The sequence below is a fragment of the Papilio xuthus genome, unplaced genomic scaffold, assembly GCF_000836235.2.
Source record: "Papilio xuthus unplaced genomic scaffold, Pxut_1.1 DF828952.1, whole genome shotgun sequence".
NCBI lineage: Eukaryota > Metazoa > Arthropoda > Insecta > Lepidoptera > Papilionidae > Papilio > Papilio xuthus.
The window spans coordinates 7,721,601-7,744,130 of NW_013529697.1; the positions used below are offsets into that span (position 1 = coordinate 7,721,601).

Below are 22,530 nucleotides of genomic sequence, written 5' to 3' on the forward strand. Positions count from 1 at the left end.
ATAATAAAAGTGTTGTGATGTTTTTATATTGTGTTCACGTAATATATTATTTTTATAATCAAGTGATAAGAAATGTGTGTCAGTTGTCAGATCTGTGATTGAATGTACTATCACAATGTCACTACATGAGGTAAGATTAATAAAATAAATCTTACAATTTTATTTTTAAATTTTATGAAAGATATTTTTAAAAGTACCCACTTTGAAACATATTTTTTTGAGTTAGGATAAAGTAAACAAAGTCTTGAAAGAAAATTAATTAAAAATTGTGCATTAAAAAAAGTATAAAACGATCTGAAAGTCAGAAGTTATCAAATGGTAACACAGAATTGGATAAAAAACCGATAATTTTTTTTTATTTACATTCTGTAGTTACCAGGCAGTTGGGTGTAAGTTGCCAGTGTCAATATTTGTTCTGCCAAAGCCATATTCATTTTACAAATCCCGTTATGTCTTAATAGTCCTACGTGTTTTGATTATTAATATAAAAACTTTATTTGTGGTTCAGTGGTTAATAAATGGGTTGCCTAAAGCAGTTTAGGTTCGATTAATAATAGCTTGTTTTTAACAAAATTTGAAAACATCAAACATCATTTGCTTAATATACTTAATTTAATTAATTAATAGCTTATAAAAAAATGACTATTCATTATTATGTAATTAATTTGGCATACTATGTTTGATGTTAACTCATCAATAAGATATCCTTTAACAGTGCGGTCTCACTGTATTCATATTTGTATCAATTTGCTATCCCTTTCATTCTCTTTGACAAAACAGAGATACCAATACTTGGCAAGTGACACAAAAATTGAAACATTTGTATTAAGGTATGCGTTTATTCGTCCGCATCGGACGCACCGCACGCACGGATTAAACGGATTTACTTTGTCTTTCTATGCAGGCGAGGCGGATGATGGACGCATCGCTACGTATTATATGTATACAAAGCAAACTAAAATCCCTTAAGATATTAGACGTATCTTTACAAACCTTCCATAACAGTCAAATGTTTGATGAAATCTTAAAACAATGCCAGCAAACAACGCCTATTAACACCAACAAATGTTCGCGTAGAATTTCGTCTACAATTAACGCGCCTCTAACTTTCCAAGGTCTTTTACTATTGTGTATAGTAAAGAACGTTAAGACGCGCCAATAAATTAATGTCTTAAACAGAATGCATAAAATATGAACAAATTAATCAATACTTAGTATTTTACTATCCGTTTGCTTATTAAAAAAAACTCGTATTTTATGACGCAAATGAATAAAAAAGGTTATGTTAGGCGATTGGCTATTATTGACCCATGAATTTGTTAATCTTTGGTCCAATATTATCCACAAATGTTATGAGTCTTATTATTCTAAGTGATAACTTATTGCAACTTTGTTTCGACCAGACTTAGCGAGCGGATGATATAAGTAAAGTGATAAAGTTACATTGAACTTACTCGTACATAAATACCTACTCACATTTACTGACACATTCTGCAGTTATTGTAGGTGGTTCACCCCGAAACATGAATCAAGAATCAATACGAAACAAGTTAAATATAAGTATTTTTATACCTGAAGTTGCGGTGCTAAATTAAATTAACTTTTTACGACTAAAGAGGATTTGCAAGAAGAAGTTTTTAATACACTTAAAATATACCGTGTATGATCCGGCTCGAAGGACCATATGTTGAGCGAGTGGACTGTATGTTGTAATGAAAGGCTGGTTGGTTGCTGATGATTGTAATAAGAATGGAAGATGTTGTACAAAATAGACAAATATGATTGATGTGTCGGCGCGCGGAGTGCTGAAGACCAACTGAAGGTCGCGGTGTGAGGGCGCGCGGGGCGGCGTGTGAGGTCTGGAAGGGACCCCCGCGCTGCTTCCCCGCCGGTGGTGCCGTAGTACGGAAAAATCAACTTAATTATTTTATTTGTAATTTAATTTAAAGGGTATTTAGAAAATAAATCCGTTATTTGAATTATGCAGTAACAATGTCGTGATATGTGGTTGTTCTTCTGCTTCCTTTCGGTAAATTAAAAAAACTAGTACACCATAAGGCTAATCTTATTCATGCCATATAATCCACTTGTACGGTATATGGCTAGTTTTAGTTTTTTTGTACTAAGTTCATTCGTTCATTGCCTTGTTTACTTCAACTTGGTTTAAGTTTCACTTATTATCCACTTCTAAACTTCTAGGTCCAATTCTAGACCTTTTAGTCCAGGCTTATATATTATTATACTCGGATGAAATAAGAAATTATAATTGAATTGCCTGTAAAGCATTTTTTATCATTTGAAATATAATATATTAAAAAGAGCCGCCATCAAAGTCTGGATAAATGGCGCCGAGAATGAGTTACCCTCCCCAGAGTGTATACGTCTAAATTTGTACATATTTGTCACACTGAAGTGTCGCCAGACGCATAACATTTAAATGTAATATACCTACTTACATTTGAACTTGAAATGAATCATCAAAATTTACTCCCAGTCACTTACTAACAAAACCAAATCGATTGTCCGTATCTGTAGAATATAGACGCTTTTTACAGCTTGTCATTTTATTTGTTTAATTTCTGTATCATCTTAGAATTTATATTTTTGTTACATGCCTCATCAACCTACCCTTATCCTTACGGAGGGTCGGCGCAATCTATACTACTCCTCCATACATCTCTATCTGTAATCCTATCTGAATTCACCCTCACACAATCCTTCTTTCACCCAATCCTTCTATCTTCTATTCTCTCTACTTTCTTTGGTCTTCCTCTAGCTTTGTAGCCAATCTATCCCAACTACCTAATCTTTAGTATTATCGAATTATGTCGATCCATTTGGTAAATAAAATAATTACTATTTAATACCTATATTTTATTCACTATTTTTAACTTACAAAATTTATTTATTAATCAAAACAACATGTAATTAAAAATATCTAAATATTGCAAAGTAATTTAAACATTTTATTTAAACGTGTTGGCGTGTCTATGCTACTAATACTCTGCATTAGGATTCTCTTAATTGCGGCAGGCGCGGGCGTGACCGGGCGCGCCCTTGCCTTTGGGCCAGCCCCTGGATCGATAGCTACACGGGATTGCTGTTCGCAAATTACATTAGTTTGATATCTGCACGTGATATATATCGCTTACATACATTTTGTAAGGGTTCCGACTAGAAAGGCTTTTAAATTTATTTACAAAATTGTCACTGACTGCCGAAAACAGTCGTTAAGTGGACATTATATGTTAGTGTAGATTTACTATGAAAAAATGTACATAAAGATCCTGGATAAGTATAAAAATAAAACAATTTTAAAGCAGGAATTCGGTGCTTATTTTGAACGTATCAGAATTTTATTCCAATTGTAATTTAAAGAACAGTAGACCGTTTAGTGACAATAGATATGAGTTAGTACTAGTGTATCTCGACAAAAAGTTCATGATCCCAGACAGAAACAGATACGTTAGTGCCGTACCGCAAACAACGATCACGTCATCGGAGTTTTTAATAAAGTTTGCGCGTGCGCTGCATTTTAACATCGCTCCGAACTGCAAAATTAGCTATGACACGGACTAAAATGAATTTTTAAACAGATGGCCACACCGAAGACAGCTGACTTTAGTCACCTCTAACCTAAAAAAAAACTGTTGTAAGTTAACGTTACGTCAACGTTAAAGATTAAATTTGTAAGTAAAGTAAAAATTATATATTCTCGTGACCAAAATCAAAACTAATATTATCACGTTTTTAAGATAATCGATAAGAATCGACTTAATATTGAAGTTATTAAATTGTGCCATGCCACAGATCAGACGTGACGTTTTGCAAATCCATCGATCATTTTATCTAGATTATTGATTTCAACAGTTTTGACTAACAAAAGAATTATCTTTTAGGTTATCTAGGATTTAAATTATTAGGTCTTAAATGTGACCTGTCTGTATTTAAGCACCATTTCCAATGTCGTTATCTTTGTTTATATTTTATAAACTAGCTCTCGCCCGCGACTCCGTCCGCGAGGATATATGAAAAAGAATATTTGTGTAGCCTAAGTGTTCTTTCAGACTATGTTCTATACGTATGCCAAATTTTATCGAGATCCGTTCAGCTGTTCTAGAGATGTCTTTAAACACGCATCCATCCATCCACATCGCATCCATCTAAACGATGCGAAATTGGGTTCAGCGAAGTAAACTGTTTTCGTTAAATCTATTGTTAAAGTTGCGTGCTCAAGTTACTACAATTATCTATGTTTATGTATACGCAAATATACTTGCTTAGTAACAGGCATTAATTGGTTTTATAAACATTGTGTTAATATTAAGCCAGGCTTAGCGGAAGAGCATCGTTGACCCAATTCCTTGTATGACGTCATGTTATATAGCACAAATAAGCCCACAGAGTAAGAGAGAGATCCTTAACCACACTCTGTGTTTGAATACACTTAAATAGTCATCGTTTCAATTTCTAATGAATTTTTAAGATTAAGATATCCATCCATCCATACATGCAAACGAAATTATAATATTAGTATTATAATAAGTAACATAACAATTTACGTGCGACATATTGTGACTGTAATAACACACGGTGATAATAAAATCAAAGCGAAAATATAAATAATATATATATATACAATAAAGGCCGGCAACGCATCTACAGTTTCTTTGGTGTTGCAGATGCCCATGGGTGTCATAATCACCTCGGTGTTCCCGCCGCTCGTTTTCCCCCTTCTCTTATAAATAAATAAATAAAGAAAATACACACAGTAGAATACAATAAATTAATACAATATTTATTATCATCTAAAACTTGGATCGATTCCCAGCACTTGCAACATTGATGTAAATAGCGGGCACATCTTACGCACGACGCTTTAGGTCTGCAGCACACTGCTAGAGCGATCCGAAGCGAAACGAAAATGAACCGCAGAGTGTGCATTATTAACACCTAACGTATTTTGTTGCTTGCTATAAGCAAAGCTTTTTAATTTTCATAACATAGTATTCGCTTCAGTTTTCGTTGTGTGCAAGAGGTTTAATGTCTTTACCGTTGTGGATCGCAACTGCTCCGAATATAACGTTTATTTATAATCCATACGAAATGCTTTGACGTCAATACACCGTTTATATTACACTCTGAATACATTCTACAGATATTCCTACGCAAAGATATCTAGACAATATACAACTAGTAAAAAACTATCCGGATGGTAATCGCTATCCATATTGCAACTACTAGCTGTCGTCCGCGACTCCGTCCGCGCGGGATTAAAAATGGATGTTGGCCGATTCTCAGACCTACTCAATATGTTCACAAAATTTCATAAGAATCGGTCAAGCCGTTTCGGAGGAGTATGGGAACGAAAATTGTGACACGAGAATTTTATATATAAGAAGATTAGGTAGAATCACTTGGTGCGAATGACACGCTTTCGTTACAAAGTCCAGGGTCATAATGAATAGTGAGGGGACATAAACGTCGACATTTTAGTAAGGCTAGTGTTGGGTCAATACAATGCCACATTTCGGATTTTCTTCCTAACACAATGAATTAAAAAATATGCACAAAGATGTTGCTAATAGATTACATTAACCTATTACATCTTATGTTACTAATATTATAAATGCGAATGTTTAGATGGAAGGATGTTTGTTGGCAGGTACATCCAGAACAGTTGAACGGATCGTGCCGAAATTTGACGTAGATGTAGAACATACGTCTGGAAGAAGAGATAGTTTACTGATTATTATTTTTTATTCCACGCGAACGGAATCGCGGGCAAAAGCTAGTATAAAATATACAATGCTCACATAATATTTGATCTTATTCTTACATAATACTTTAGTATTTATTATTTTAATAATATCCTGTTTACTGTTTACTCAACAGTTCATTTAACTATTAGTTTATGATAACGGTTTAATTTTAATTAAGGTTAATATTATTGACTATTTGCAAGTGGCATTTTAATTAATGTCGTGGTCAATTTGCCGAGCAAATAACTCGGCGGATGTTAAGTACATAAAAATGTTATATTTAGAATAAAAAAATAGGATGCTTTATTACATAGGAATGGAGAGGAAAGAGTAAACAAATGAACCTCAAACGTGATGCCCTTTAAAAAAGTTGCTGCGTCAGACATTAAAATGAACTTTCACGTTTTGCCAAAGTTGTTGTGAAAGGGAGAAAGTGCATTGATGAATTTATACGCCATTTTTTGCGCTTTATTGTGTTTTAAATTTGTCTCGAAGACCAAATAGGTATATAATATGAAAATCAATTATTATAAAGTATTTGTTTTTTTTAAAAAACGGTGCAATTGTTGTGCGATAAATACTCGTTTTAATCAGTCCGACCTAAAAAACGTTAGGAAATAAACTGAATAACTTTATAGTAATTATATTGTTTAATCATTTGTGGCAATTTATGTATAGCATCGTTCCACTTTTCTAAACTCGTGTAAATGTTTTCCAGTTAAATTTTATGCAACACATTTCTCTTTAGCGATTTTTTAATTTTTTTTTGTAAAAGATACCATCTTTAGTACCTCTAGTTACGGGAACGAACAGCTTATTATACAAAATGTATCGTTTACACCAATTTTAATGTATAAGTACATATTGTAAACAATGACGTCACAGTCGCGTATTTGTCCCAAAGTTTTGTCTTAATCGTGGAATAGCACCAGACCAGTAAACTCATTACATATTTACATTAATCCTAGTTTCTTCAGTTAACACCTAATCAAATGTCTGTCCTTGTCATTTAGGCATGTTTAGAGCAAGAGGCGCGCGTGGCGGAGCTGCGCTCGCTGGCGGCTCGCGTGGCGGCGGAGACGGGTTCGCGCGCGCTTCAGGCTGACGCTGACGCGCTGGCACGCCGCCTACAGCTGGTGGCTGGTGCTGTGCGCGCCCTCGCGGACCTCGGAGAAGCGCGGGACCTCGCGCGTGCTAAAGCACATCACGCTAAGGATACATTCTGCAATATGAGACAGGTAAAAATAAACACATTTTTGTTATCTTTAAGACCTCTGTCCACTAAGTAAAATGCCGCGCAATTGCTACTTGGTTGAGCGACTGCTGCGACTGATGCAAAGTATATTACGACGTACGACAAACTGTGCTAGTGAAAAATTTGACTAACGATGGTATAAGTTTGTTTTCTGTTTTATAAAAACGTTACCACTTAATTCCATGTTATTACTTTGTGGACAGATTAAGTTAGTGGCAAAGTTGGTTTGCAGTTGTCACTGACAGACGATAAGAAGGTCAGATGGTTCACACTGCTATATATTATTTATATTATAAGTTAATTTAACTGGACTTCGTAAACAGATAATGTAAAACGTTTAATATAATTTACATATCATTAAAATATTTCTTTTATTCAGTAAACAAATCGTTATTTAGATTTATATTCTAAAGACGATTCGTCAACGTAACAGATTTCCAATAAAAACATCTGTAATCGAGCGATTTAAAATCATCGGAGTAATCAACACGTAAAGTTTGTTTGTCCACCTGGCAGCGACACAATACCGCTACGACACAAGACTTATGAATCGTCAATAAGTAACGGTCGATTATTTGATATTCAAATGCGGCCACGAATTACTTAGCAAATAATGATGTTTATTTAGAGTTTTTTGTAGTCTAAAAATGCCCAAACATTTCTTAAATTATTTTTAAATTTTTCTATAATATATCGTATTTTTTGTAGGATTTGGCTCCGGTGAATGAGGAAAGTGAAATAGTAGAAGATAAATTGATTGCCTTGCGCGATAATTTAATCGCCCTCGGCAAAAGCGAAGCTGACATCGCGCCCGCTAAAGCGGAGCTGCCCGACATCGATCGGGACGTTTCCGAGGAGCACTCTATAGTCAGGATACTGGAACTATGGCAGGCCATGTTCCGGGACACCTTCCTGCACTACCACCGGCTGTCCACTGCACTGGTCAGGTCGGGAGACGCCGCCACAGCGCTCAAACTGTGGCACGAGTATCTATTAGACTTACAATCGTTCCTTTCCGGATCTGTACCTGCGGACTACGAGAACTTGACGGAACACCGCCGTCTGTGCCGTGTACATAGAAATCTATTGGCCTCACAGAGATCTGTATTAATTAATGAGAATAAGGAGACAACGAACAGAGAATTGGCAGACAAGTTCGACACGTTGACGAACCTACACAACGAGACGCTGGCCCGGATAGTGGAGCGACACGACGAAGTCTGTACTCGCATAGCTGCCTGGGATGACTACAGAGAAATATACACCGAGCTGCTGAGATGGCTGAAAGAAATCGAGAGAGAAAAAGAGAAGCTGCAGCTCAGATACGTCCACATAAAGAGAGTCAACAAAATACTGTCGAAAATACAAAATCTCAGCGACAAATTACCCGAAGGCAGGAAGTTTGCGGACAAATTGTCGGTGTACCTCAGGAGAGTTCTAGTCTTCACGGATGACACGTATGGAGCTTCGGTGAGAATGGAGTACGCCGGAATAGTAAAACGAGTTGACAACTTACAGGCTAGTCTTGACACGTGGCGTGACTTCTTGACTCGAATACTGGGACTGATCGGGGAGTACGAGAATTTGACCGGGGAATTACATAAACTTTACTCGAGGACGCAGGACGAAATCATGACGTACTCTGACGACGATCGCCTCTCGCGGCCGCAGATCAAAAAAGCGATCGAGAAATATTCGGAAACGAGAAAGAAAATAGATAAGACTGAAAACCAAATAGAAGCTCTGAGCGTCATTCAGGAACAACTGAAGGAGTGCCTCAGTCCCCAGGACATACGCATCGTCAACCAAAAAGTGTGGCAGATGCGACAGCAGCGGGCGGACTTGGAGCATCAGCTCTCCATCATAATACACAGGCTGCAGGAGAGGCTGGAGATCTACACGATATTCACCTCGAGGATAACAAGATTCTCGGAGTGGATGACGGCCCTCGAATCCCGCCTTGACACCTCCAACACCGAAGTTAACGCTCTGGACCCTCAGGATCTTATTAGGAAAATCAACTCTGACATTCAGACCGAGACGGCTCTAAAGGAACGAGAATTCGAATGGCTCACTGAAACCGGCACCACCTTAGTCGACTTGTCTAAGAAAGACGAGAAATCGTTCAGCAAAAACATCTCCAAACAACTGAAGGACGTTCTGGAGCGGTGGCAAAGACTGCAGGAGACGGGCCGCAGCAGGATCGCCAAAATAAACGAGCTGCTGGAGACTATCGGTCAACTGGAGCAGCGTCTGACAGAAATAAGACTGAAATTACACTCGATAGAATCTGAGCTGACCGCCACGGTCGTCTTTGAGAGCCTCACCACGAGAGCCGTCGACGAGAAATTCCAAAATCGCGATGAAATACACAAGAGCATAGAACACGAGAGCGGCGAAGTCGGCGAAACCCTGAATCTCTGTGAACTAGTCTTCAACGACCCCGACGCCCTCTCGGGTAACTTCGACCTAAGAAACTTGCGGACCGGAGTCGACATCGTGGACAAGAAGTGGAAGAACATTTGCGAGATGTCCGAGCGGCGGAAGATCGCCCTCAAGGAGATCCGAAAGTGCGCGGAGCTGGCGAACTCGCTGCTGCCCAAGGTGGAGAAAAAATTGGACGGAATAGAGAGGAGAGTGGAGAAAGTCGAAATAAGGAAACAGCGCGGCGACGTCGACGATGACAGCGTGTCGAAGGCCGCGCTAAAGGACCTGGACGCTCTCGAGGAGGACGTGAAGAGACTGGAAGACACGTACAGTCGGATCCAGTCGAGTCGCGGGGTAGAGATGCGCGGTGCGGCGGGCGAGCACGCGGCGCGGCTGCGGGCGGCCGCACGGCGCTGGCGGCAGCTGCGCGCGCGCATCGCCGCCGCCGGCACCGACCTGCAGCGACAGTTCGTGGCCGCGCACGGCAGCGCCGTCGTCGCCCTGGCCGAGGCCGACGTGCGGCTCACCAGGGCGCTGCATCTCGCGCCCACGCCCACGGACCGCGACGCCACTCTCAAGGAATTAGACGTAAGTATTTATTTTCATTGTATTCAATATACAATTATTCCGAGGTTTGTAAGGATTATTTTGAGACTTAACAACGATGTTGCGTTTCAGGGTGTTGAAGCAGAGATCGGCGAGTGCAGGGCGCTGGTGGCGGAGGCCGACCGACTGGAGGCCGCACTGGCGGGCGCCGGGGGCTCCGCGGCGCTGGCCGCCGAGTATCGCGCGCTGCTGCAGGACGTCACCACGAGACTCCACCTCGCCAGGAGCTCCCTGCTCGCCGGCGCAGATGTGGACAGCGCCGTGCAGGTCACTATCTCGCTATGTTACTTACTTTTATTTTACATTTACACACATTACTCGTGTTACTAAGCAGCTCTATCAACTTCAGGTGGACACGCTGACGTGGGAGACGGACGCGGCGCTGCAGGTGGACACCCTCACCTCCAAGGAGACGTACAGCGTGGAGCTGGCGGCCGCAGTCAGGGAGACCTCGGATGCCCTGGAGGCGCTGCGGACAGCGCTGCAGTACGAGCTGAAGGAGGACGCCGGCGGCGAGGAGATGGCCACCGCGGCGAAGGAGATCGCCAAAGCCGGTGCCAAGCCTGGACAGACGCTAGAGTTGGCCAAACATTTGTCAGAACTGTTGCTCACCGAGTGCGACGCGACGGAAGACGAGGCGATGCTCAAAGAAGTGGAGTCCTTGTCTCTGAGATACGAAGATTTGCTGACGCAGGCGAAGAAGCGGGAGCTGCAGATCAACAACTTGAGGTGAGTGAGGGTGTGAGGGGGGGGGGGAGCTTGTTGTTGGTTACGTTTGCATTGTACACGCAGATCACACAAGGGAGAGATGTTACACAGACGCACACACCTAATCTTACACACGCACTTTTTTATCTATTTGCTTTACGCTTTTGACGTTAAAAACCAGACTCATTTAGATATTAAACAGGAATATTTGAAATAAATTAGTGTTTACAATCTTTTCGCAATGACTTCAAAAAACTGACTTAAATTTTAGAGATTTTTTATTAAACTTAAAATTGATAAATGATTCAAATATTATGTTGTTTATTAATTAATATATTATTAGTTTACTTTATAAACTGGACGGACATAACAATTTTAGTTGTCTATACAAGTATGACGTCACATTTTAATACATCTCTTCATTTCTGTGATCTGCTACAAAATGTAGCACTTGAGCACTTTCAGTTGTGGTGGAGGGGCTTCTTACGATGGATTTTTTTTATTAAGATTGACTATTTTTGTATTATAGATTAAAAAATAAACGGGTCTAATGAGGTTATATAAATATCTGTATATAAATAAGTGTTTTAACAACATATATTATTGTTGTTAATTAACCTATAAATTATATTTTGGCGGTTTCGAAATGTCAAATTTTGACAGTTAGCGTTGTCGGAGTGAGGTTAGACGTTAGTTGTGCTGCGAGCTGAAGAGGAGTGTTTAACAAGCTTGTTAACCTGGCATGCCCTAAGATTAAACACATGCGTTTTTCTGGTCCCATAGGTTGCCCCACTCTGCGTCATACGCTCTCACGTGCGAACAGTGAGTACAGCTTTCTAATTTTATATTAATCTCCTTATTTTTCTGCAATATAATTTGCCTTAGCCTTGTTAAAAAAAGAAATGTTTATAAAACTTAATTAAAATATTGTAATGCTTGGAAGGCAAAGTTAAATTGCATTGTATACTTTGATGTTATTCTGGTGCAAACATTTTTAGGTTATCTGTCAAGTTTTTATTGATAGTTTTGACATATAACCTAAAATATTTCTGAATGTTGAATTCAATGTAGTGCATGGTATTTGTTTCACTGTAGTGTTATAAATTTAATTACTTACAATTAGTCGTAGTTTGCACAAATTAGTGGGAATTTTTGTGGGTTTTTATAATTATGATATTAATTAAAATGTATTAGAAATTTATTGCGAAAAAAAACAGTATTATAATATCTATTTATATTTTGTATTGCATTTTACATGTTTAAATATTTATTACAAAAAGCCAAACTTGTATAAGTTACTATATATTGGCTAACTTAAAATTCATTATACTTAACTATTTAAAATATGTATCCAAACGTATTAGCGGATGTAACTGAGGTAACGTAATAAGGTAAGATAACTGAATTGTTACCTGCAGCGAGTCCGGTCGGCTGACGTGTCCGCTGTGTTCGGACCGCAACTGGAAGCAGCTGGACAACGATCTGTGGCGACTGGAACAGTGGCTGCAGTTCGCAGAGGCCACGGACGAGGCGCGCACCGACCCACCGCACAACTACGACGCTCTCGAAGACGCTATACAGGTCAGATGGCACCACGGTAACAAGTCATATGACCTGGAGACTATTGAACTACTGAAATTATTCGAAATACATCTTACCAGAGCTAAAGTCATATTATGCTAAAATATTATGTTTATTCGTTCTCGTAGGACCACCGTGAGTTCTTGTTGGACCTGGACTCCCACAAAGCGCTGGTGGTATCTCTGAATGTGGTGGGCGCGCACGTGGCGCAGCATGCGCGCGAGCCTGCTGCTGGGGAGCGAGCACGCGCACGCCTAGCCGCCGCCAACGCGCGCTGGGATGCCGCGTGCGCGCGCGCAGCCGCCTGGCAGACTCGCCTGCAGCACGCGCTCGTGCACAACCAGCAGTTCCACGACATCGGTATGTATACATGACAATCCTGCACCTTTTTTAACGTTTACTGATCTTTTTACTGTCTTACTCAGAGTGCTTACTTTAGCGCTAAGCAAGTCACATAGTAAAGGTTTCCTATATTAAATCTATACTAAGTCATCGTTTCCTTGTCTTTGTTCCACTGTGCACCATTGATCTATTTTCCATCAGCTCAGTCGTAACTCCATTTTTGATCTTGTCAACTTTCATGCAATCCATCCATCTCTCCCTAGGATTTGGAAGAGATGGATTGTGTTGGTTATTAAATTTTAAACATTAGTAGGTTGAATAAACAGAGAGAATTTTATCTGTACAAATGCGACAGTTGTATATGAGCACACAGTGTAACGGTGTGGTATTGTCATGGTGTGACAGTGGAGGAGCTGGTGGGCCAGCTGTCGGAGGCGGAGGGGTGCGTGCGGTCGCGCGAGCCGCTGCGACTGCGGCGCGCCCCCGCGGAGCTGCGCGCAGACTTCCGCCGCTTCAGCGAGCTGCGCGACGAGCTGGCGCGAGCTGAGCCGCGCGTGCAGGCGCTGCGGGACGCCGCCGCCCTGCTGCACGGCGCAGACTCGCAGCACGTCTGCCGCAGGTAACACTAGTCGCCTAATCATCTATACTCAGTTTTCACTGCAAATCTGTATTACCACATTAGACATTGCTGTAACTTAAAATCTCAATAATTAATACTCGGTCATGGATGTCTCTTTTTATTGATAACTTTACAGCACTTATCTATTTGATTTTATTAAAATTATGTAGGTTTTTAGACATATGTGAATTCAAATCGGATATTGTTATCAGACTGGGCGAGCTGCGCTTGCGGCTGCAGTCTCTCCGCAAGCTGTCTGCAGTGTACGCGCTGAAGCTGGGCGCGGCGCTGGCCCGGCACCCCGCAGCAGGCCCGCCCCTCGCCGCCGCCGCAGCCGCCGCACTCGCCCCACAGGTACACACATACACGTACACACAGGCCACGCCCACACACACACAGGCCGCGCCCCAAACTCACTAGCCACGCCCACACACAACTATTCTACACCACAGCGTAGGTTTAGTGAATATAGTTATTTTGTGACGCACAGAATATGTCACGAAGCATTTTTTTTGTCAAATCTGTTATGATGACATTCTGCAATTACAAATAAACAAAAAAGTACCAGGTGTCAATTATATGTGTTAAAGTTATCGTTGGTTTCTGAGACCAAATTCTCTGTATAAAACATTTCGTCATCCCTGTCATTATCTTTGACAAAATAGAGACAGGATTATTTTTTATACAGACATTTTGGTTTTAGAAACCCACATTTAGTATCTGTCTAGTTTTATAAAGATACGAACACAAATACATTATAGGTTAGAAATTACTCATTTAAAAATGTTAGCCTAAGATAAATGATTGAGCAGATGAACATTTGTGAGACGAGCACCGCTTTCCACAGATCACTTTTGGCTCAAATACAAGCTTGTTGACATGTAGACGTACACAGATTAATGTAGTTCTTTATATTTATCATTATTCATAAAATAATAGATAAATTTATATTGTTAATGAAATCGTGAGATATTTACAAACATTTAGATATAATCATGTAGTGACCAGATTCAAAAATATGCTATTGTCAACATAATTTTGGATTAACCTTAGGTTTCTGAGACTAAAATCCTAATTTAAAACATATTTTTATCTTTGTTTTGTCAAACAGGGATGACAATGTTTTATATAGAGATTTTAGTATCAGAAATAAAAATAATTTTACAAATTTGATTTGAAAGCACATTAAATTAATTAAAATGAAAATAACGTTGTCATAGCAAAGATGTGTGACCACAGTAGTCGCTTCGCACGTATTTTGACGTATTTTTCTCCTCGTTTAGCTATTGGAGGAGGAGGAGGAGCAGATGTCCCTCGGCCTGCCGCCCCTCTCCGCCCCACAGTAAGTACCTCCCGACTGACCGACTGACTGACTGACTGACTGACTGACTGACTGACTGACTGACCGACTGACTGTGTGCATGCATTTCACCACACTACTTTGTTCTGCTATCTCACTATTTTCTTAACTATTTAAATGTTTTTAATGTAACTTCATTACTTTATCAACTGTATAAAAAAATCAGTTTTCTACTGTTTGAAATTTGTTTTAATTGAATATAAATTTGACTTTCTTTTCTCTTACGACTCTTTCGTCCTTATGCTTAATGCTTAACTCTTTTCTCTTGTTAATCTATTGAAATGCATGTTTCATTTCTATTCTGTCTGTATGTATACAATGTAACGTGTGTGTGTGTGTGTGTGTGTGTGTGTGCAGGGTGCCGGTGTCTGAGGAGAGCGAGGCGCAGTCTCTGGGGCGGGTGCAGCGCGGACTGCGCTTCGTGTGCCGCGTGGCGCGCGCCTCCCTGCCCTTCCAGGCGCTGCTGCTGCTGCTGCTGGGCGCCGCCGCCCTCGCCCCGCACGCCCCCGACTCACCCCACGCCTGCGGGCCCGCCCTCGCCCTCGACCCCGTGCTCAGGTACCCGGACGGACCTCCGCCGCTCTGAGCACTACCAACTACGACCCCCAATATTACTTTCTAACTTAACAATTCAAATGTGACACTTGCATAGGATAATATTGCTATCCTTGTCTTTTTCATAGAGAATGATAGAGATGGCAATATTTTCTTATAACAGGATGTTTCCTGTAATAATTTTGTATAATAACATCAGATGAGACATGTACGTATTAGTATTCTTTGTACATTCCTTGATTTGAAACGCTGACGTCACACGCTGAGGTCCACACCCTCTTGGACCTCGAGTACATCTGAGACGGCTCATGTAATCCATCCCTTGTAACCCTCGCCGTGACAGTGTACGGATGTGACGTCAGCGACAAGTGTGCGCCGCACGTGACAGTGTGTGACTGCACGTGACTGCACGTGACAGCACGTGACTGCACGTGACGGCGGGTGACAGTGACATTCCAGAGAGAGATGGCGGCGGGCGTGATGGCCGCATGTCTGTAAATACCAAGGTTTTTGTATATTTGTTACGAATTTGATAGGAAAGTAAGAGACGTCGCTCGCCCGCGCCATCTGCACACGCATATTTATAAAATGATATATATATTTATTATTATTTATGATATAAACATTGTATTTAAAAACATGGCGCCGCACAAATCATAACGACGGCTTTCTCTATTCGCATCCGCGTTGTTACTTAACTATTAGTTAGTAAGGACTTGTTTACAATAAACTCGAGATAATAAAGCCTTGCATTGATTTATATGTGTTTTATTTATAACCATCAGCTCACCGCAGAGTTACAACTTTAACATATAACGTAATATTTACAACATTTATAATAATGTACATCGTCTGATACATTGATTACCTGCAAAAATACAAAACAATGATATTAAATAAAGAAAAAAAAAGAGACCCATCCTAAACAGTTAAGAACCAGACCTTAAACATTTGATTCTCTTAAAGCATTTATCTCCCGTCCCTAAACTGATGAAGGGTGTAAGTAAATCAATTTAAGCTTATAAATATATTTAAAAATAGAATAATAATAATAACAAAAAATGAACCATATCCATAATCAAAGACTACAACCTCGGACACAAAATTAGCGACGAGCGGGATGATGTCATCTAAAGTTTAACACAAAACAGAGAAACACTCTGGAGGGGATGAGTATGATTGCTTACTTCGCCCCCTTCCACTATTGCGCTGCTCCTCTCGTCGTTAATTTTGTACCCCCGGTGTTACATGGGTAGTATAATATAGTCACCTCACCGCTAGCTGTAACGTGCGTATGTGCGCGGCACGCGGCGGTACGAGATCTCTGCGCGCGCGCTCACGTACGCCTCCGCCTTTGTTATCTGCAACAGTAATATCAACTTAAGTATCCTTAATAAAAGTTAACAACAAAACAATAGTACAGTCCAGTACTAACTAGGGAAGCGCGTTCAGTAGGACCGAGCGTGCCCAGCAGCCAGCCGCGGCCTAGGCCATCGAAGTCTCCGCTCAGCACCGCCTCGATCGCGCTCGTCCGCAGCAGCTGCGCCAGGATCACTATGATGAACTGCAAACGACTATTCTAAAGAAATATGCTCACGACCAAAACCCCTTGATTATAACTTGTGCCTAATAAATATCAAACTATATGTTAAAAAGCCATGCAGTCTTAATCCTTTCTCTTATTCCTCTCCTTCCGCCCCCCATTCCCTTATTTGATATTTTTGAGGTAGTCATGACCTACAATCTCGTTCTAACAGACAACGAAAAGCAACTAATGCGATCTATGTGTCGTATAATGTAACAGAGCACCTGTAGCAATAGTACGAGCACATTGAAGACCTGCAGCCCGAGCAGTGCGCGTGCGAGCGGCGCCCGGATCGCCTCCGCGCAGCCCCGTGTGTGCAGCGACGCGCTCGGCAGCGGAGAGCCCGTCGCCCACGCGCCGCGCCACTCCACCTACACACACACAGAGGGTTAACCCCTCATTATAATACATCTTACAATCCAAGGAAAACAGGGAAACAATATAACCTTGCCTTTAAATTTATCGAATTTTTACCCATTCTAAAATTACTACGAAACAGGTGCAACTTGCAAAATCCAGGAGAGTAGTCGATCAGTGATCAAACAATTAAAAATTAAGTCAGTACAAATGCGAAATAAATAATGAAATACTATATCGGTGGTGTTGACCTGCTGCAGGGGGTCGTGATAGCAGGCGGCGAGTACACGCGGCGTGCAGCACGAGTACGGCGACACCGGCGGCAGGATCTTGCCATCAGTGCCCGCCAATCTGTCACAAACAACTCTAGTATATTGGTCTTCTTTATCGATAGAATATAATTGTAGATAAACTGGTACTTACTTCATAACGACGAGGGATTCCTCGTTGAGGAAGTCGAGGTTGATCCAGGGTATCTCGTGCCAATCGTTAGGTCGCTCCACACCGCAGCAGCTTAGCTCTATCTGACGTCACACGCAAAACATTTAATTATAGCTTCAAAATATTCTAGAGGATATGCCGTATGGTTAGTGTAGTGTCAGCCGCACCTGCATTGTGTCCATGAGATGTTTCCACGTGGGCTCCGTGAGGTACTGCGCGATCCCAATGCGGAGAGAGGATGATAGTTCTTTCATTAGCGCCTAAAATGACAACATGCATCAGATGAATCGAAATTTTTGGGGACTAATTTTTACTATAGCGTATTCTGAGTATCCGTCATTTCCGGAACTCAAAAGCAACATCGACGAGTTGTTACTACACTTCTGAGAGCTAGAAAGACTGCTGGAAACTAAGCCCCAACAACAACATTACGTTTTATGAACTGAATGCCAGTAATCAAGGTTGACCATTTGTTAACCTTGAGAGTCCCCCTGCAGGCGGCGTAAACAAGCAGGCCGTTAAAGGCGACTAGGGTGCCGCTGATGAGCCATGTGCGTGCGGCGAGTGCGGCGCGCGGCCAGTGCGGGCACTTGAGCAGCCACGAGATGAGCCGCAGTCCGCTCGTATACTGCAGCTTCATGCAGTACGCGTGCACCACGATCAGACCGTAGAACAGGTACACTGTTAGCTGCACACACAAACAAAATATACTTATACCATTCTCTACCTATGTTAGTGAACAATCGATTTCTGTCATCATCCGTAAAATATTCTTTAAATAGAGATAGACTTCAAATTAGTTCGTGTCACTTTTAGTTTACACACAGGTTGACTAAACGTTGCAAGTTGTGAGGATTATATATGTGCATGCACTTACGCGATGCACCTGCTTGAGCAGTGACATGACGCGGAAGGAGGCGTTGTAGCAGAGCAGCACGACCAGCAGCGAGATGACCAGCTGCACGATGAGCAGCGCGCGCAACACGGCCGCCAGCCGCGCACGCCCCTCGCGACTGAATGAGAACGCGCCCCAAGCCATGCCAGCGCGCCCCGGCCCATGCTAGCTGCCTCTCCTACAACACACATACATACACACAACTCACATTCTCATGTTACATGCAACTTTTCGACTTAATCAAGTAAATATTACTGCATTTACATTTATGTAACATTAACAAATTCAATTAAAATGGTCTGTCTCAGTGAAATTGATTGCAGTGAAATGTTTATTTTGCAGCGATGTTTTATCTATAAACTTGTTATAATATTAAATTATTTAAACTTTCGTGAGACATTATACTAAACTGATATATAAACACGGCTAAACACTCACGTATATACGTCCGGTGGCGGCACCGACTAGTTTCGCCAGTGAGCGACGGGCCGCGTCCGCGAAATAATACCAGTACCACTCATCCTGATGAAGGGCCCCCGATGGGCTCGAAACTAGTCGGTGCCGCCACCGGACGACTATACGTGAGTGTTTAGCCGTGTTTATATATCAGTTTGTTATATTTTTCACTTTTAAATCCGCTCTTTCAAAAAACTTAGTAACCGTATTCGTAAAACCGAAATAACACATTATTCACCTGTTGTAATAATCGACAAAATTCATATCAATAAAACATTAGGAAATTGACACTATTGTTAAACCGAATGACAGAATTGTCAGCTTTATTTATTTTTAATATTATCACGGAAAAGTTTTATAAATTATTTGAAATTTTTTGTTATTAAGAAGGATTTACTCTGCATTTTGATTCAATTAAAGACGATCTTTATATTTAAGCAGTTTTAGAATTCCTCTACACTAGGCTAGTTTAAAAAATGTCATTAAGTAAAGCTTTTATAACACTTGTAAGAAGTGATTAACTTTCCAGAAGTTACATCACCATTGTAACTCATCATCATCAACAATTCAAAGAAAGTCCCCTACAAATTTACTTATCAACACACGCAGGCACGTAGCCAGCTCGTTTAGTTAGTAAACAGAACTGGGATTTGAAGCTTAGCAACCAACAATTGAAAAAACAATCTCACAGAACGACTAAAGTTACAATTAAGTACCAAGTCGATGTTAACAATTATCTTCGTATTTTTGTTTTATTTTAGATAAAAAATTCGCAATTGTTGTAAAAATACATTTATGTAACTGGTTGCTATTAAAATAAAAAAGGAGTAAATAATAATTTTCCCTGTCACTGTTATCCGAACAGTTGTATGTGAAAAAATGATTTTAATCTTATACGGGATTAAATAAATACTTCTTTCTTTTGTTCTTTCAATTAATTAAATAGTTATGACGGAGGAACGACCGAAAAGGGTTAAAGTGGCCTGGAGCGACGATCTTAGCCATGACTCGGAAGAAGAAAGAGGTATGTTAATTTTGACCCTAAAGTCACAGTAATTAAAATAGAACTAAATTACGGTTTTATAAACTGAAAGAAGAACATTGTAATACTTCTATATGAACAGTTAGAGAGAGATAGGTGATTTGAATTGGACACATTTATTTATCTTTTCCAATTTAAGCTCAATGCCTGAAACAAAAGAAGGGGGATCGAATTAGTTATCCATGATAATAAAGGACAGGACAAGGCAAAATAGCAGAAAAGATAAATTACTTATTTAGTTAAACATAATAAAATCTATTGCAGAAAGAGAGCGCTTGGCTCAACTGGAGCGGGAATTAGCAGAACAACCAGTGAAACCGGTCTATCCAGAAGAGGATTTGGAGAAACTGATAGGTTTCATCATGAGAATGACAACTCTCTACGACCTTAGAGACGAAGACTGGAACCAGATAACCAAGGAGAAGATCGAGGAATGGATTCTAGATCCTCGTTCTCTTATGCTCTGTATATACTTTAGAGGCGAGACATTAAAAGCGTCTCTAGACATACCACTTACCCCCGTATATGATTTGATGTATTTCATTCGTCAACCGGATTATATATTCAAAGTGGAGACATTTCATGACGATATCATTTTTGGCACTTTCGTTTATTCCGTGGAATCAAATATGATACAAGTGTTGGAATCTGTTTTTGCTCCTTATTTCTTCGCTGTTACCACTTGGCCAGAGAGTAAGTAAATTACAATTTAAGGTGCAGTCTCATAGTGTCTTTTATATTTACAGGAATAAGATTGATTGGACAATAATTCTGACATCACAACTACTATGATTTCAGGTGTAAAGAGTGAATTTTGCTCTCACATTCACACTTTTCTCGCAAAATTGACGGATATGTACTACAAAATGCTCGGCCTAACCGTCCTGTATATCCCGCGTGAGGGTCAGCAGCTCTCTTTCGAGCAGGCGAGCGCAGACCGCGAGCTGGTAAAGAGGTTGGAAGGTGTGGTAGTATACTGGACACATCAGATAAAATCTTGCGTCGAGGACCACGCCTCCGTGTCCTCTCAAAAGGAGCTTTTATGTCCAAGTGACGAGTATGACTTTTGGGTTTATAGACGTAAGTATTTAACAACGTAAGTCGTTAGTAATAACCGGGGCGAACTCATCATTCCATCGACAATGCTTTGTCGTCTTTCAGATGAAAACTTGAATGCTCTGCTATACCAACTGCAAAATCCAGCTGTAAAACACATCACCAAGATCCTTGTGACTACACATTCCACTTTCATACATCAGTTCCAAGCTCTGTGCGAAGAAATTGTGCAGAAAATCAAAGAGGCGACTTCAAATATAGAATTTTTGCAAGTCATTAAACAGCCCTGCGCCGTACTCGAGTGTGTCGTCGATCCGGATAAAATCTCCAAACATATCCCGCAAATTATAAACTTATTTAGGTTCATTTGGATGGAGTCTCCCCACTACAACTCTGAAGCTCGCATCACAAATCTTTTCAAGGCCCTTAGCAACCAGATTATAATTCTATGCAAGAACTACATCCAATTGGATGATCTCTTCGACGGTCAGACAAAGAAGGCTCTCGGTGAATTCAGCAAATGCATAGACTGTTGCAAGAAGTACAGGGAGATATATGACGTGATGGTGGAATCGCATACAGCAGAGAAGCCAGGCAGCTGGGAGTTAGACTCTGGATCTATTTTTAATTATATTGACTCATTCATTCAAAGATGCTTTGATATGCTGGATGTTTGTAATTGTATGATTATTTTTGGAAGGTAAGAAACATTGTCAATTCTTTATATTAATTATTTCATTCTTTCTTTAGTGCTTTAGGAGTTAAGTTTTTTTATCTAGGATCGATGAAATAGAGCAGATAAATAAGCCGATATTCGCGGGCGCTAACGGTGATCAGTTTGAGGCGAAGTGTGACCAGATAGAGAAGATGTTCAACTACGCGCTTGGGCAGGTGCGAAAGGTCGCGCATACTATCCTCGATGTGCAGGCACCTTCGTGGTACGACGATATACTGCAGTTCAGGTCTACGATAAAGGATATTGAAGTAAGTATATAATTAACTGGACGACAATATCGTACATCATGTAATGCAGAGATTGAATGATCCGAATTAAACCATGTTGGAATAATAACTGCATTCAATAAACTATTGACAGGTTATAATTGAGAACCTAGTGGAGTCTGTGTTCGAGGGAGTCAACCACGTTGAGGAGGCGGTCGTTGCCCTCTATTCGCTACACAATTACTCCAGGAGACAAAACTTGAAGCGTATCTTCAAAAGGAAGACAGCTGAAGTAATATCTTTTCCACTAATCGACTAGCTTCTAACAGTTGCTCTTTTAAACATACATTTAGATTTCGTTTTTTGATTAATTGTCTATCTTAATGTTTAGGTGTGGGCAATGTTTAGCGATGCAGTACAAGAGACTAAGAAAGACATGGTGTCCACTCGCGGCCAGTATCCCTCCGATTTACCGCCGTTTGCCGGTAGAGCTGCCGTCTTCAAGATGAGAAAAAATCGATTAATTTATTTAAAAAATGTA

The 22,530-nt window shown here is 40.5% G+C and overlaps 3 protein-coding genes across 10 annotated transcripts in view; 2 read left to right on the plus strand and 1 right to left on the minus strand.

The window, feature by feature from the left end:
- The window catches only part of Msp300 (Muscle-specific protein 300 kDa), a 134,789-nt gene extending 118,816 nt beyond the window's left edge, over positions 1-15,973 (plus strand). For 6 of the 7 annotated variants that reach the window (XM_013320259.1, XM_013320286.1, XM_013320244.1 and 3 more), the window contains 11 exons: positions 6,776-7,000; positions 7,726-10,032; positions 10,123-10,317; positions 10,400-10,779; positions 11,542-11,580; positions 12,177-12,339; positions 12,468-12,699; positions 13,087-13,300; positions 13,513-13,654; positions 14,584-14,642; positions 15,018-15,973. In XM_013320259.1, the coding sequence (XP_013175713.1) occupies positions 6,776-7,000; positions 7,726-10,032; positions 10,123-10,317; positions 10,400-10,779; positions 11,542-11,580; positions 12,177-12,339; positions 12,468-12,699; positions 13,087-13,300; positions 13,513-13,654; positions 14,584-14,642; positions 15,018-15,246 (4,185 nt within the window). In that variant the 3' untranslated portion in view covers positions 15,247-15,973. The remainder of the gene's footprint in view (positions 1-6,775; positions 7,001-7,725; positions 10,033-10,122; positions 10,318-10,399; positions 10,780-11,541; positions 11,581-12,176; positions 12,340-12,467; positions 12,700-13,086; positions 13,301-13,512; positions 13,655-14,583; positions 14,643-15,017) is intronic. The other variant, XM_013320267.1, reaches the window with a different exon arrangement.
- Positions 15,974-15,994: 21 nt separating this feature from the next.
- LOC106123882 (RDS/peripherin-like protein xRDS35) lies at positions 15,995-19,251 on the minus strand. Of its 2 annotated transcripts, none has more exons than XM_013320298.1 (10): positions 19,188-19,251; positions 18,476-18,671; positions 18,077-18,286; positions 17,766-17,858; positions 17,581-17,681; positions 17,391-17,508; positions 17,025-17,171; positions 16,651-16,779; positions 16,491-16,576; positions 15,995-16,083 (listed from the first exon to the last, which is right to left on the minus strand). In XM_013320298.1, exons 2-9 carry the CDS (start codon positions 18,635-18,637, stop codon positions 16,493-16,495), a joined length of 1,044 nt encoding a protein of 347 aa, XP_013175752.1. In that variant the 5' UTR covers positions 18,638-18,671; positions 19,188-19,251; the 3' UTR covers positions 15,995-16,083; positions 16,491-16,492. The 2 variants fall into 2 exon arrangements, with proteins under 2 accessions (XP_013175752.1, XP_013175758.1); XM_013320304.1 differs by having other exon boundaries at positions 16,014-16,083; positions 16,486-16,576.
- A 575-nt stretch (positions 19,252-19,826) lies between these two features.
- Positions 19,827-22,530, plus strand: part of kl-2 (dynein heavy chain 2, axonemal kl-2) — a 29,751-nt gene continuing 27,047 nt past the window's right edge. The window contains exons 1-7 of the mRNA XM_013323789.1: positions 19,827-19,973; positions 20,256-20,684; positions 20,790-21,071; positions 21,153-21,747; positions 21,827-22,031; positions 22,144-22,281; positions 22,381-22,527. Of these exons, the coding sequence (XP_013179243.1) occupies positions 19,898-19,973; positions 20,256-20,684; positions 20,790-21,071; positions 21,153-21,747; positions 21,827-22,031; positions 22,144-22,281; positions 22,381-22,527 (1,872 nt within the window). The 5' untranslated portion in view covers positions 19,827-19,897. The remainder of the gene's footprint in view (positions 19,974-20,255; positions 20,685-20,789; positions 21,072-21,152; positions 21,748-21,826; positions 22,032-22,143; positions 22,282-22,380; positions 22,528-22,530) is intronic.